Source organism: Podarcis gaigeae (genome assembly GCF_964106915.1).
Source record: "Podarcis gaigeae genome assembly, chromosome: 8".
NCBI lineage: Eukaryota > Metazoa > Chordata > Lepidosauria > Squamata > Lacertidae > Podarcis > Podarcis gaigeae.
The window spans coordinates 10,639,241-10,651,249 of NC_139684.1; the positions used below are offsets into that span (position 1 = coordinate 10,639,241).

Below are 12,009 nucleotides of genomic sequence, written 5' to 3' on the forward strand. Positions count from 1 at the left end.
CATCCTGGAGCAAAGTTCTTAACCCGAGGTACTATTTTTGGGTTAGCGGAGTCTGTAACCTGAAGCGTATGTAACCCGAGGTACCACTGTACATACATAATTTTTTTTTGCATGCCCCCTTTCCTTAGTTCAAACCATGCTCAAGGCAGCTTGCAGCATGAAAAAAATACATAACTACAACGTGACAAAAGTAGTCATAAACAATAAACAGAGCATTAAAAACACAAAAACAAACTGAACTATTTCCACATAAAACACAAAAAATAGAGATACAAAAAAACCAGCATCAGCAACCCCCACAACAAAAGGTAACAAAAGACACTCAAGCCCAAGAGTGACAAACAAAGCATTAAAGATTTTTCAAAACACCCAAGGTCCTGCCACGCCTGTTTGGCTAAAGGCAGAATTGGGATTTCTTCTTTCCAGGGGGAAATGGTCCCTTTCATCATCATCATCATCCTTTTTATTCGACCCTCAGTCAGAAAAAGTACATTTGTCAATACACAGTTTAGAGCTTAGCCAACACTAAAATGGGCTAAACAGATAGCCCCATATCAATACAGTTAATTATAGTCTTGCGACGCTTAAAAGCTAAAAAAAGAAATTTGGCCACCAAGGAAGGTATAGCTCTAGTGACATTATTCAGCAAGTGTAAAACCTGGTTTTCTCCGAGTAGGAAGCTAAATTGACATAGGAGTGGATCTATAAATTTTTGTCTAAGCTCTGCATAAGAAGGGCAAGTCAAGAGAATGTGTTCGGTGGACTCAGCCACACCCATGGCACAATGGTCCCTCTGGAGCTGTTTCCTTGGGGCACAGGGTTTCCAGACTCGCTCCCTAGAGCTCTGCTGACATCATCTCCTCCCCTTCTCCCTGCAGTGCGGTCCTGGCGGGTGCCTGATTGAGCTGGCGCAGCAGCTCTTCATCATCATGGTGGGGAAGCAGATTGTCAGCAACATCCAGGAGTTTCTGATTCCGTGAGTTGCCAGCTGCAGGGAGGAGAAGGAAGACCTGGCAGGTCCAGAGATAGACCGGCAGGTCCAGGGGGGCGGGCTGCTCACTAACACTCTATGCATATTTCAGACATGGAAACAGAGCACCCCACAAAACCTAATGTTTTTGGGGGTCCCTTTCAACTGGAGCCCCTCTCCCCTGCTCCGATGCCTCTCTTGTCCATTTCTTCCCCTGCAGGAAGCTGAAATCCTGGCGCCAGAAGAGGAAGCTGGCCCGGGTGCGAGGGGGTCAGATCTGCCAGGAGCCCAAGCGCTGGGAGGAGGATTATGAACTGATTGAGTGCGAAGGCCTCTTTGAGGAGTACCTGGAGATGGGTAAGCAGGAGGGAGGGCCGAGCCAGTTCGGGTTATTACCCCGCACAAGCCAGTCCATTTTCTGATCACTTTCACTTTTGCAAAACGTCCTGTTTTTTGTGGGGTGGCAGGTTCGTTGCACAAGAACTCCCAGGCCACTATAATGGCCCAGTTGCTGGGATGCAACTGGATCCCAGGAAGAAAGAAGGCTGGGAGGTGTTGCGTTCTGAAGGCAAAGGAAAGGTGTGCTGGTCCTGGGGGGTTACTGTGCGGCATGGTCCGAGTCCAGTCCAAGTCGAGGGTGTGGTATGGAGGCTGTCCGTTAAGGCTGAAGCGGGGTCCAAGACAAGGAGTCGGGGGAGGTCAGGAACTCTGGCAGAAGAGCAGGACAGGGTGCAGGCAGGAACAGGCTACCAACAATGTTGCTCCCGCAACCTGGGACTGGGCTGGCTGGCTTTTATCTCCTCTGAGGCATAGGGCAGCCCCCGTCCACAGGTGACTCGCCTCTCCTGGCCTGGAGGCGAGCACTCCTCCTGCGAGAACTTAGTTCCTTCCGCCTCTCTGCCCTAAGCCTCTGCAGCTCAGGAGAGGCTGGAGGGTTACCGGACCCAGAGGCAACCTCACCTTCCCCTGACGGGGCTGAGAGTGGAGCACCTGCAGGCAATGGGTCCTCCATCACCTCCGGAGCCAGAGCAGATTCAGCTGGTGTCTGCTCCTGAGGATCTGGCACAGGTGAGGGCCCTTCAGGTTCAAGCCCCAGCCCCGGCTCAGCTGGTCCTGGAGGCGGGGACTCCTGTGCAGGCTGGGATTCCTCAGGTTCAGCCTCTGAATCCGATTCCCAGGCCATCACAAAAGGACTGGACCCTGATTAATAAAATAGACGCGAGGCTTGGCCAGCAAGACTCTGGGAGGCAGTGCGAATACTAATAATAATCTTGTCTACTCCCTGGCCCAGGTCGTTTTATTCACAAAAGAACTTTTTATGCAGCGTTTGTAAGAACCAATCAGATTTCCTCTGAGCATTTCAAAAAACTCCACGTGGGGACAAAACCAGATCAGAGGAAGCCTCTTAACTGCAAAGAACTACTTGTGCATGCATACATGTTTTAGGGTAAATAAAACAGGAATCAAGGAGGAATGCATTTAGCAAACCCCGGAGGTCATAAACAGGCAGTAAACAGGAAAGAGAAAGATAGGCATTTACCACTTCCAGGAACTTTCCTCCTGGCCTAAGGATTAACAAAAGCTACATCAAAGCTACCGTCTATCTTTATGTCCCAGGATGCCTGGTGAACAAATGGTCTGTGTAGAATGCTCTATAGGTGACTGTCAGGCAGAGAGAAAATGGGCAGAGGTGCAGAGGCTTGTGGGAATGAATGTCAAATGACCCAAGCCCAGTCAAAGCAATGCTTTCATTGCTGACACAATAGCTTGCTTCATTTTTTAAATAATAATAATAATAATAATAATAATAATAATAATAATTTATTCTTTGTACCCCACCCATCTGGCTGGGCCTCCCCAGCCATTCTGGGCAGCTTCCAACAAAGACAAAAAATACACTAAAATGTCACACATTAAAAACTTCCCTGAACAGGGCTGCCTTCAGAAGTTTTCTGAATGTCAGGTAGTTGTTTATCTCTTTGACATCTGATGGGAGGGCGTTCCACAGGGTGGGTGCCATTACTGAGAAGGCCCTCTGTCTGGTTCCCTGTAACCTCACTTCTCGCAATGAGGGAACCGCCAGAAGGCCCTCGGGGCTGGACCTCAGCGTCCGGGCAGAACGATGGGAGTGGAGATGCTCCTTCAGGTATACTGAACCAAGGCCATTTAGGGCTTTAAAGGTCAATACCAACACTTTGAATTGTGCCCGGAAACATACTGGGAGCCAGTGTAGGTCTTTCAAGACCGGGGTTATGTGGTCTCGGTTGCCGCCCCCTCATAGCAATCCCACCTGACCACCACAGGAAAGTGGAGATCGCTCCGTTCTCCTTCTGCCACCCCAGTTCCAGCTCAGAGCTGTATGTCAGGGGCCAGCAATGCCAGCCTCTATCCTGCCACTCTAACCCTGATAAGCTTCCCTGCTCTCCCTCAGTGCTCCAGTTTGGCTTCATCACCATTTTCGTGGCTGCCTTCCCGCTGGCTCCGCTCTTTGCCCTGCTCAACAACTGGGTCGAGATCCGCCTGGACGCCCAGAAGTTCGCCTGCGAGTATCGGCGCCCTGTGGCCGAGCGCGCCCAAGACATCAGCGTCTGGTTCTTCATCCTGGATGTCCTGGCCCAGATCTCCGTCATCGTCAACGTGAGTCCAGAAGGAACTCAATACCCCACCCTACCCATGAACCCACAAAGCTCAGATCTTGGGGCAGGGGGCTTCTCCACCCAGCAGCCCCACCCCCCAAAGCAGCTGGACCCCAAGCCGAGTCCAAGACAAGTGGCTGCTGGTGGGGGCTGCAGAAGCCCAAGAGGAAAAGCATTTCATCATAGAAGCATGGAATAGCAGAGTTGGAAGCAGAGTTATTCAAATTTTTTGATTTCCATCAATCATATCTGAACATTTTCCAATCTTTTCCACTTAATTTTGCATTTCTTACTTTCACTATTACATTTAAATATCATAACTAATATCTCTCTTCTTTTTCTTCTTTGCAATATTTCATTTATTCCTCCTTACAAAACTTCTTGTAGTCCTACTAATGTAATTTGTTGATTACAGTTGCTCTTCAAATAATTCCTATATTTCTTCCAATCTTCTGTGAATCTCTGGTCCCGCAGGTATCGAATCCTTCCTGTCATTTTGTCCAATTCTGCGTAGTCCATTAATTTCGTCTTGCATTCTTCTTTTGTCGGTATTTCTTCTTGCTTCCATTTCTGATTTCCATTTTTTTTTTGTCGCTGTTGTTGCGTATAAAAACAGTTTAATGTCCTGTCTATTAATGTCCTCACTTATAATACCAAGTAAAAAATGCTTCTGGTCTTTTTAAAAATGTATATTTCAACATCTTTTTCATCTTGTTATATATCATTTCCCAGAAGTTTTTTACTTTCTTACATTCCCACCACATATGATAAAATGATCCTTCTTTTTCTTTACATTTCCAACATTTATTACTTGCCACATACATTTTAGCTAATTTCACAGGTGTAATATACCATCTATACATCATTTTCATCATATTCTCTTTCAAAACAATACATGCTGTAAATTTTATTCTTTCTTTCCACAACCTCTCCCATTCTTTTAGCTGTATATTATATCCAAAATCTTTTGTCCAGTGTATCATAACTGATTTCACGGCTCTTAATTTTCTTCTGGCTGACAGTGGTGGGGAGAGTGGTGCTGAGCGAATATCTTCATGTTACCCCAGTCCTGATCAGGCCGGGGGATGATTTGCATGGCAGGAAGTTGAGTCTGTGTCTGGTTTTCTATGAAAACTCTCTTACTTCTATGGGACCTGGGCAGCCAGGCTGCAAGAGTAAGGGCTCAGGATCTGTGAGTTGTGCCCAGCACCCGCAGGATCCTAGCTGCACCTTGAGGTGTGACAGGGCCCCTAGATCTGTAGCGTTCCCAAAGCAAGGAAGGATTGGACTCTGATTAATAAAATACACACGAGACTTGACCAGCAAGACTCTGGAAGGAGTGCCAACAATAATACTGTCCACCGCTCGGCCCAGGTCGTTTTATTCACAAAAGAACTTTTTACACAGTGTTCGTAAGAACCAATCAGATTTCCTCTGTACATTTCAAAAAACCCCATGTGGGACAAAGTCAAAGTTAAAACTACAAAGAGCTAATTTCCTACTTGAGCATGCATACATAGTTCAGAGTAAATAAAACAGGACTAGAGGAATGCATTCAGCAAAACCCTGGAGGTCATAAACAGGCAGGAAAGGAAGGATGGCAAGGAAAGAGTATTTGCCATCTCCTTGTGAATTCTCTTCCTGGCCCTTAAGGTAAAGGTAAAGGACCCCTGACCATTAGGTCCAGTCGTGGCCGACTCTAGGGTTGCAGTGCTCATCTTGCTTTATTTGTCGAGGGAGCCGGTGTATGGCTTCCGGGTCATGTGGCCAGCATGACTAAGCTGCTTGTGGCGAACCAGAGCAGTGCACGGAAACGCTGTTTACCTTCCCACTGGAGTGGTACCTATTTATCTACTTGCACTTTGACGTGCTTTCGAACTGCTAGGTTGGCAGGAGCAGGGACCGAGCAACGGCAGCTCACCCCATCGCGGGGATTCAAACCGCCGACCTTCTGATCGGCAAGTCCTAGGCTCTGTGGTTTAACCCACAGTGCCAAGATCTATCTAAAGATTAACAAACTACATCAAAGTAACCTACTATCTTTATGTACTGAGGATGCCCGGTGAAGCAACTGGCCTGTATTTAGAATGCTTATATGTGCCTGTCAGGTGCAGAGGCTTGTGGGATTCGATCAGAAACTTGTCAATGAATCAAACCCAGTCAACGCAATGCTTTCATTGCTGACACAAATGGCTTGCTCCATCTTTCATAATTCCTCATAGCAATCCCACCTGACCCCCACACTCTGGTTATTTGCAGCCCTACATAGATCCCGCATTCCCCCTCCCCCATATGAGTCTCCTTGTCTCCCCACAGGCCTTCCTCATTGCCTTCACGTCGGACTTTCTCCCTCGCCTCTTGTACCAATACGAGTATGACAGCCACCTGCGCGGCTATGTGAACTTCACCCTGGCCTACGCCCCGCCCAGTTTCGTGGACGGCAACCACACCATGTGCCGGTGAGAGCAGAGACCTCACCCCCCCCCCCGCACAGCCCCAGGGAATGCATCCTGGCACATACATGCACGTCCAGCCCCGTTGACCCACGGGAATGGCATCTCTCCTCCCAGGTACAAGGCCTTCCGCGACCCCCATGGGAGCCAAACTCTCTTCTACTGGAAGCTGCTGGCCATCCGCCTGGGCTTCATCATTGCCTTCGAGGTGAGCGTCTTGAGGGGGTTGTAGCTTGGTGGTAGGGCAGCCGCCCTGCATGCAGAGGGTCGCAGGTTCGAGCCCCGCCGGCAGCATTTCCAGGTCGGGCTGGGGGGAAACTTGCTGCCTGAAATCCCGGAGAGATTTCCCAGTCCGTGTAGGCAGCACAGAGGCAGGTGGACCCAAGGGTTTGACTCAGTAGGGGGCTGAGGGGACATAAGCACATGGTAGGGCTAGTGGAAGGGCAGCTGGCCCTGACAAGTGGGGGAAAATGAAGTTGGTGTCCTGCCTGGTGCAAGTGGCTGTATTTATGACTATTTACACGGGTGGCGCTGTGGGTTAAACCACAGAGCCTAGGACTTGCCAATCAGAAGGTCGGCGGTTCGAATCCCTGCGTCGGGGTGAGCTCCCGTTGCTCGGTCCCTGCTCCTGCCAACCTAGCAGTTCGAAAGCACCTCAAAGTGCAAGTAGATAAATAGGTACCGCTCTGGCAGGAGTTCCATCTTAAATTGCTGATCAGAGTGGCCTGAGTGGCATTCCCTTTCGAACCAAGCCTCAGTTTTCCCATCTGTGGCATGGGGAGAATAACGCACACCGGCTTGTGGCTGAGCGTCACAAAGAGACTTTCCTCCCGGCTCCCAGCATGTGGTCTTCTTCTGCCTGCGCCTCATCGACTGGCTGGTCCCAGACATCCCCGAGTCCCTGGAGGTGAAGATCAAGCGGGAACGCTACCTGGCCAAGCAGGCTCTGGCCGACAACCAGGATGTGCTGCTGACGGTGAGTGGCGACTCCTCCCCCTCACCAGGTCAGTTTGCAAAAGAAGCACCTGCCTGTCCGTGCCGTCTTCTTGTTGCAAGACCAGAAACCCAGGAGCAGGAGCAGAGCGCAGAGGTGGGGTCTGCAAGAGGGGATTCTTCCACACAAACCCAGCCTGCTCCACTCACTCCCGAAAATGTTGCCTTGTGAGGAGGCGAGGTCTGCTCTTGGTCCTTGCTCCCCATTCATTATAATTATAATAAAAATAAATTTTATTTATACCCCCCCTCCCCAGCCAAGGCCGGGTTCAGGGTGGCTAACAACCAATAATAAAAACAAGTTGAATGAATACAACTTAAAAACAAAATTAAAATACAACATTAAAACATTAAAATGCAGCCTCATCACAGAAGGAGAAAGGAAAAAGGATAGAGGGGGAGGGGATCAAGTTGATTCCAAGCCAAAGGCCTGGCGGAACAACTCTGTCTTACAGGCCCTGCGGAAAGAAATCAGATCCTGCAGGGCCCTGGTCTCATGAGACAGAGCGTTCCACCAGGACGGAGCCAGTGTTGAAAAGGTCCTGGCTCCGGTTGAGGCTAATCTGACTTTCTTAGGGCCCGGGACCACTAGGGTGTTGCTATTTATGGACCTTAAGGTCCTCCGTGGGGCATACCGGGAGAGGTGGTCCCGTAGGTACGCGGGTCCTAGGCCGTGAAGGGCTTTAAAGGTCAAAAGTAGCACCTTCAATCTGACCCTGTACTCCACCGGGAGCCAGTGCAGCTGGAAAAGCACTGGGTGAATATGTTCCCATGGCAGAGACCCCGTGAGGAGCCTCGCTGCAGCATTCTGCACCCACTGGAGTTTCTGGGACAGCTTCAAGGGCAGCCCCGCGTAGAGCGAATTACAGTAGTCAAGCCTGGAAGTGACCATTGCATGGATCACTGTGGCCAGGGCGGGGCGGGAAAGGTAAGGGACCAACTGCTTGATGCGGCGAAGGTGGAAAAATGTCCACCCATTAGGGATGGGTGGAGGCTTGGTAGGATGTCTACAGAGAAGAGCACCTCTGGGCATAGGCAGAGTGCATTGCCTTTGCTCTCGGCACATCCAGGGCAAGGGGCTGGGGTGTCTCCACCGGGAGGTGCGGCCGACAAAACCAGAACTTCTTTCTGTGTATTTGCTACACTCCCACAGTTGTGGAAGAGTTTGAGACTCTTTGGGCCTGAGAGAAAAGAGAGAGAGAGGTTGGATGGGGCAGGGAGCCCCTTTCCCCCACACTCCCCTCCTGTGCCTTCCTGACAAATTCTCACTCCTCCTCGTTGCGTGAGAGGCGGCAAGGAATCAGAACTTCATCCTGCCTGGACAAGGCTGAGGAGCACCTGGGAGGCCGCGTGCTGGAGTCTCAGGGCCTTCTGGGGACTGGCATAGCCACGAATCCGCTGCCCACGGAATCCTCTTGCATCGCTGCAAGAGAAGCCCCTCCGTGCCTGGGCAGGGTGGGGTGGGGCCTGCAGTTGGCAGTCGGCAATCCCTGTTTCCCTTTCTGAAACTAAGCCCTGCCCCTGTTACTGGGTAGCTGTGCGCCATCTGTGTTGTCGTGCTGTGGTGTGTCCAGTATTGTGTTCCAGGCCGTCCCACAAATTGTTTCTTCTCCGTGGCAGCGTGGTCATCCATTCCCAGTCACGACTGTCTCGAACAGCCCAGTGACCTTGTGCTGGGCGTGGGCATGTTCCGTGTCACACGGAACCGCCGTGCCTCAGTGGCACTTGCTCCATGAGACACCGTCCTCCATTTGCAACCCAGCCACATTTCAGGGTCACTGCCCCCCTACTCACTGCTGCCAAACCATCACTCTTTTGCAGTTGTGATTTCTTGGTATGGCAACAAATTTAGGTTGTTCAATTCAAGTGAATCTGGCCCTCTTGTGTGAGGATCCCCTTTCCCCTCGGAGGCTGGTCTTCACTTAAGCAGAGTCTGAGAGTGCTGGGCCCCAGGACCTATTTCTTGATGCCAAGGCTGAGCCCTGGGTGACGAGCTAAGCAGGAACCAGGGTGAGGAGGGTTTTGTCCAACGGAAATAAGAGTCACAGAACCCACAGGCAGCCAAAATGGCACCCTCCAGGTGAGGCTGGACTCCCAGTTCCTGTCAGTCCCCTCAACCAGCATGGCCAATGCTCAGGGACGCAGCTTGCAGTCGTAGTTGCAACATTTGGAAGCTGCCCTGGGCCTCTGTGCTTTGGGGAGGATCTACACTCACTGTTTTTAACGTTAAGGAAGGGTTAAGGAATTGCTTTGATAACATATATGGACACATTACACCCTACTTTTAACACTCGTAATGCGTTATTAAAATGTGAACCAGAGCAGCAGCAGGAGGGGGGGAGGCGGTCGGGGGACAAAGGAAATTTCCTTTTTCCAAGTATGTCTGTGACCAGTGGGATGGGGCGCTTTCAGGTTTCTCTGCCAGAAGCCGTTCCAAGGCTGGATCTACAGTCAGTGTAGATCCAGCCTTGGAACGGCTTCTGGCAGAAACCTGAAAGCGCCCCATCCCAATTGGTCAGAAAAGGAAAAAGAAACTTTCCTCTTTGTCCCCCGACCGCCTCTCTTGGTTCCCACAAACCTCTGAGCCTGCTGCCCTGGTATTACATATTTGTGGTTACTGTTATTATTACCTCTTCCTCCTTTTCCTCCTCTCAATACAGCAAGCAGCCTTTTACCCAGCAGCGTGAACTAGCGCCCCCCGCAGGTGCAGCCACTTCTGACCACACACATCGGCCCTGTTGAAGAGGAGGCTCAGCCAAGGCAATGGAGGAAGGATTCCTAGAGGGCTCCATCACTGGCACAAACTCAGCCAAGAGTCTCGTGGCCCCTTCAAGGACCAGGAAGGTGGGCAGGAGAGGCTGGACTTGTGGAGTGAGGAGGGTTGCATGCCGTTTGCACCCCCCGCCACTGCTACAATGAGGTCCACTTTGCTTCCGTGGCTGTCCTGAGGCCCTCCTGCCTAGCCTCTCTGGCCTTCCCCTCTTGACCTTTTTCCTGCTCCTCAGAGATGGACCGCAGGGACTGTGGAAATGACATCGCCAACAATTTCTTCACCCGAGTTCCTTTCCAACCCAAAGGGAAGGGCTGATCCTTCTTCTGACGGCTTGGAGGACAGGCTGGCTTGCGTGGCCCCCTCCTTCCCAGGGCCATTGTCTCCCAGAAGCCTTTGCTTCACTTGAGGACAGGAGCGGGTGTTTCGGCAGCAGCATCTCCTGGGCCAAGGAAAGAGGAGGCCGGGGTTGCACTTTTGCAGGCAAGGTCCTCTGCGGAGGGTTTCTACCACAGATCCCTGATAAGAGGGATCGCGTCTGCAATATCAGTCCAGTGTCTTTGTGGACCAGCCATTCCCGCCACCACGGGCTGCTTCGAGAACTCACGCTTTCCGTGTTAAGATGTGTGGAAACGCCGTCCCTGCTGCAAAACCGAGCTAATGTGCTGTTTTGCTCACCTGCCTGCACTTCCCTTCTCAGGGGTTTGTGGAAGGGATGCCCTTAACCTGCAGGAACGGTGTTCTCCTGGGAGCATTGAGGGCCATACCCATGCATGCAGAAATCCTCGAGGTGCAGCAGAGCTTCAGAGTGCGCACAGCTGAATATTGTTCATGTTTTGATCCTGCCCAAGGGGAAGCAAGGAAGTGGAAGGAGCGCCTTCCACAAGAGCATCATCAGCCGACTCACTTTTTACGGTGCATCCACACAACGTGGCTGTTGAATTGTTGCGTTCCTGTGTCTTCTTTGGTCGCGTCCCCACCAACACCTGGCCTTTCTGGACTGGCAAAGTGCAAGTGAGGCTTGGAAGAGGGGCTCCTTTGCCTTGAGTTAGAAGCTTCCTGCTGTTGGTGGTTTCCTGCTCTGGTTTCTGTTCAGCCTCTCGGTGCCACATCCGGGGCTGTGCAGAACTACCATCTTAATCCCACGCCCTCCTGATTGTGGAAAAGCAACGCCTCAAGCGTGCCGAAGGACCCTCAAGCGGAGGACCCTCTGCGAGCATTGTGGCTAAGCAGGGAATTTGAAGCCGAGCATTCTGTGTCCACTGATGCTGTGGTTGGGCTGGTCCGGAAGGACTCTGGAAGTCAGGCTGACCATTGAGTGTCACCCAGGCCTTCCCAGGCAGCTGGAGCAGCAGGCAAGGGACATTTTCATCAGAGGGACCGAGAAGGGCAGCCCTGGCAGCAGCTGGCACAGGAGGACCAAAAAGGAAACCTCGAAACTTCAGGCAAGGAAGGGAGAAACAGCCAGCCTGCCCTGGCACTGGAGATTGTTGGTTCACTGGTTGGCGGGTTTTATGTGAACTCAAAGCCACCTCTTCCTCTTCCTCTTCCTCCCCTCCCTCTCTTCTGGCAGGTTGCGGAAAAGCAGGAGGGGAACGGAGATGAACCCTCCATTGTTGTTCTTGCCTTGCAAATGAGCTGGGCTTAGGTTCCTGGAACATCCCCCTTTCCTGCCACAAAACCCCCTTTCAGCTCCAAGTCGGGAGCCTGTGAGATATGGGGCTGCAGATTGTAGGAGGGGAGGGGTGTGCCCTTGCTGATGATGATCTGGGAGGGTGGGGCATGCTGCATGCAGTGCACGATTATTGCTGCCCAGTGTGAACCCCCCCCCTTCCTGCATGGTCTCTCTCTCTCTCTCTCCCACCCTCCAGCGGCAGCCAGAATTGCCCCACGTTCTGTATATCACACAGGAGAATGAATAAAATGTGGAGTAACCGCGTGCATTCTTGGTGGGGCAGGGAAAGCAGGAGCAGAGCTTCTCCCCAGGCATTTTTGTACCTGAGGGGGTCAAGTTTCCCTTCCAAGGGGAGTCTTACCCTGGAGGGGCTCAGAAAAGAGGGGAGGGGTCCACTTCGTTCTCTCATTCATCACCATCACCCTCCTCTGTGAGCCTCCAGGGGAGGGAAGTTTTGAAGACAAGCCAACAAGCAGCCTTGGCCCAGTCAAATAGCTCGGAGGAGGATGCAG

General features: G+C 51.5%; 1 protein-coding gene across 2 annotated transcripts in view; it reads left to right on the forward strand.

The window, feature by feature from the left end:
* The window catches only part of LOC310849649 (anoctamin-7-like), a 28,892-nt gene extending 17,135 nt beyond the window's left edge, over window positions 1-11,757 (forward strand). Inside the window, exons 17-23 of one of the 2 annotated variants that reach the window (XM_083750175.1) lie at window positions 879-976; window positions 1,191-1,327; window positions 3,402-3,607; window positions 5,923-6,065; window positions 6,177-6,267; window positions 6,901-7,035; window positions 9,713-11,757. In XM_083750175.1, the coding sequence (XP_083606301.1) occupies window positions 879-976; window positions 1,191-1,327; window positions 3,402-3,607; window positions 5,923-6,065; window positions 6,177-6,267; window positions 6,901-7,035; window positions 9,713-9,739 (837 nt within the window). In that variant the 3' untranslated portion in view covers window positions 9,740-11,757. Of the gene's footprint in view, window positions 1-878; window positions 977-1,190; window positions 1,328-3,401; window positions 3,608-5,922; window positions 6,066-6,176; window positions 6,268-6,900; window positions 7,064-9,712 lie in introns of both variants that reach the window. The other variant, XM_083750174.1, reaches the window with a different exon arrangement.
* Window positions 11,758-12,009: the final 252 nt, after the last annotated feature.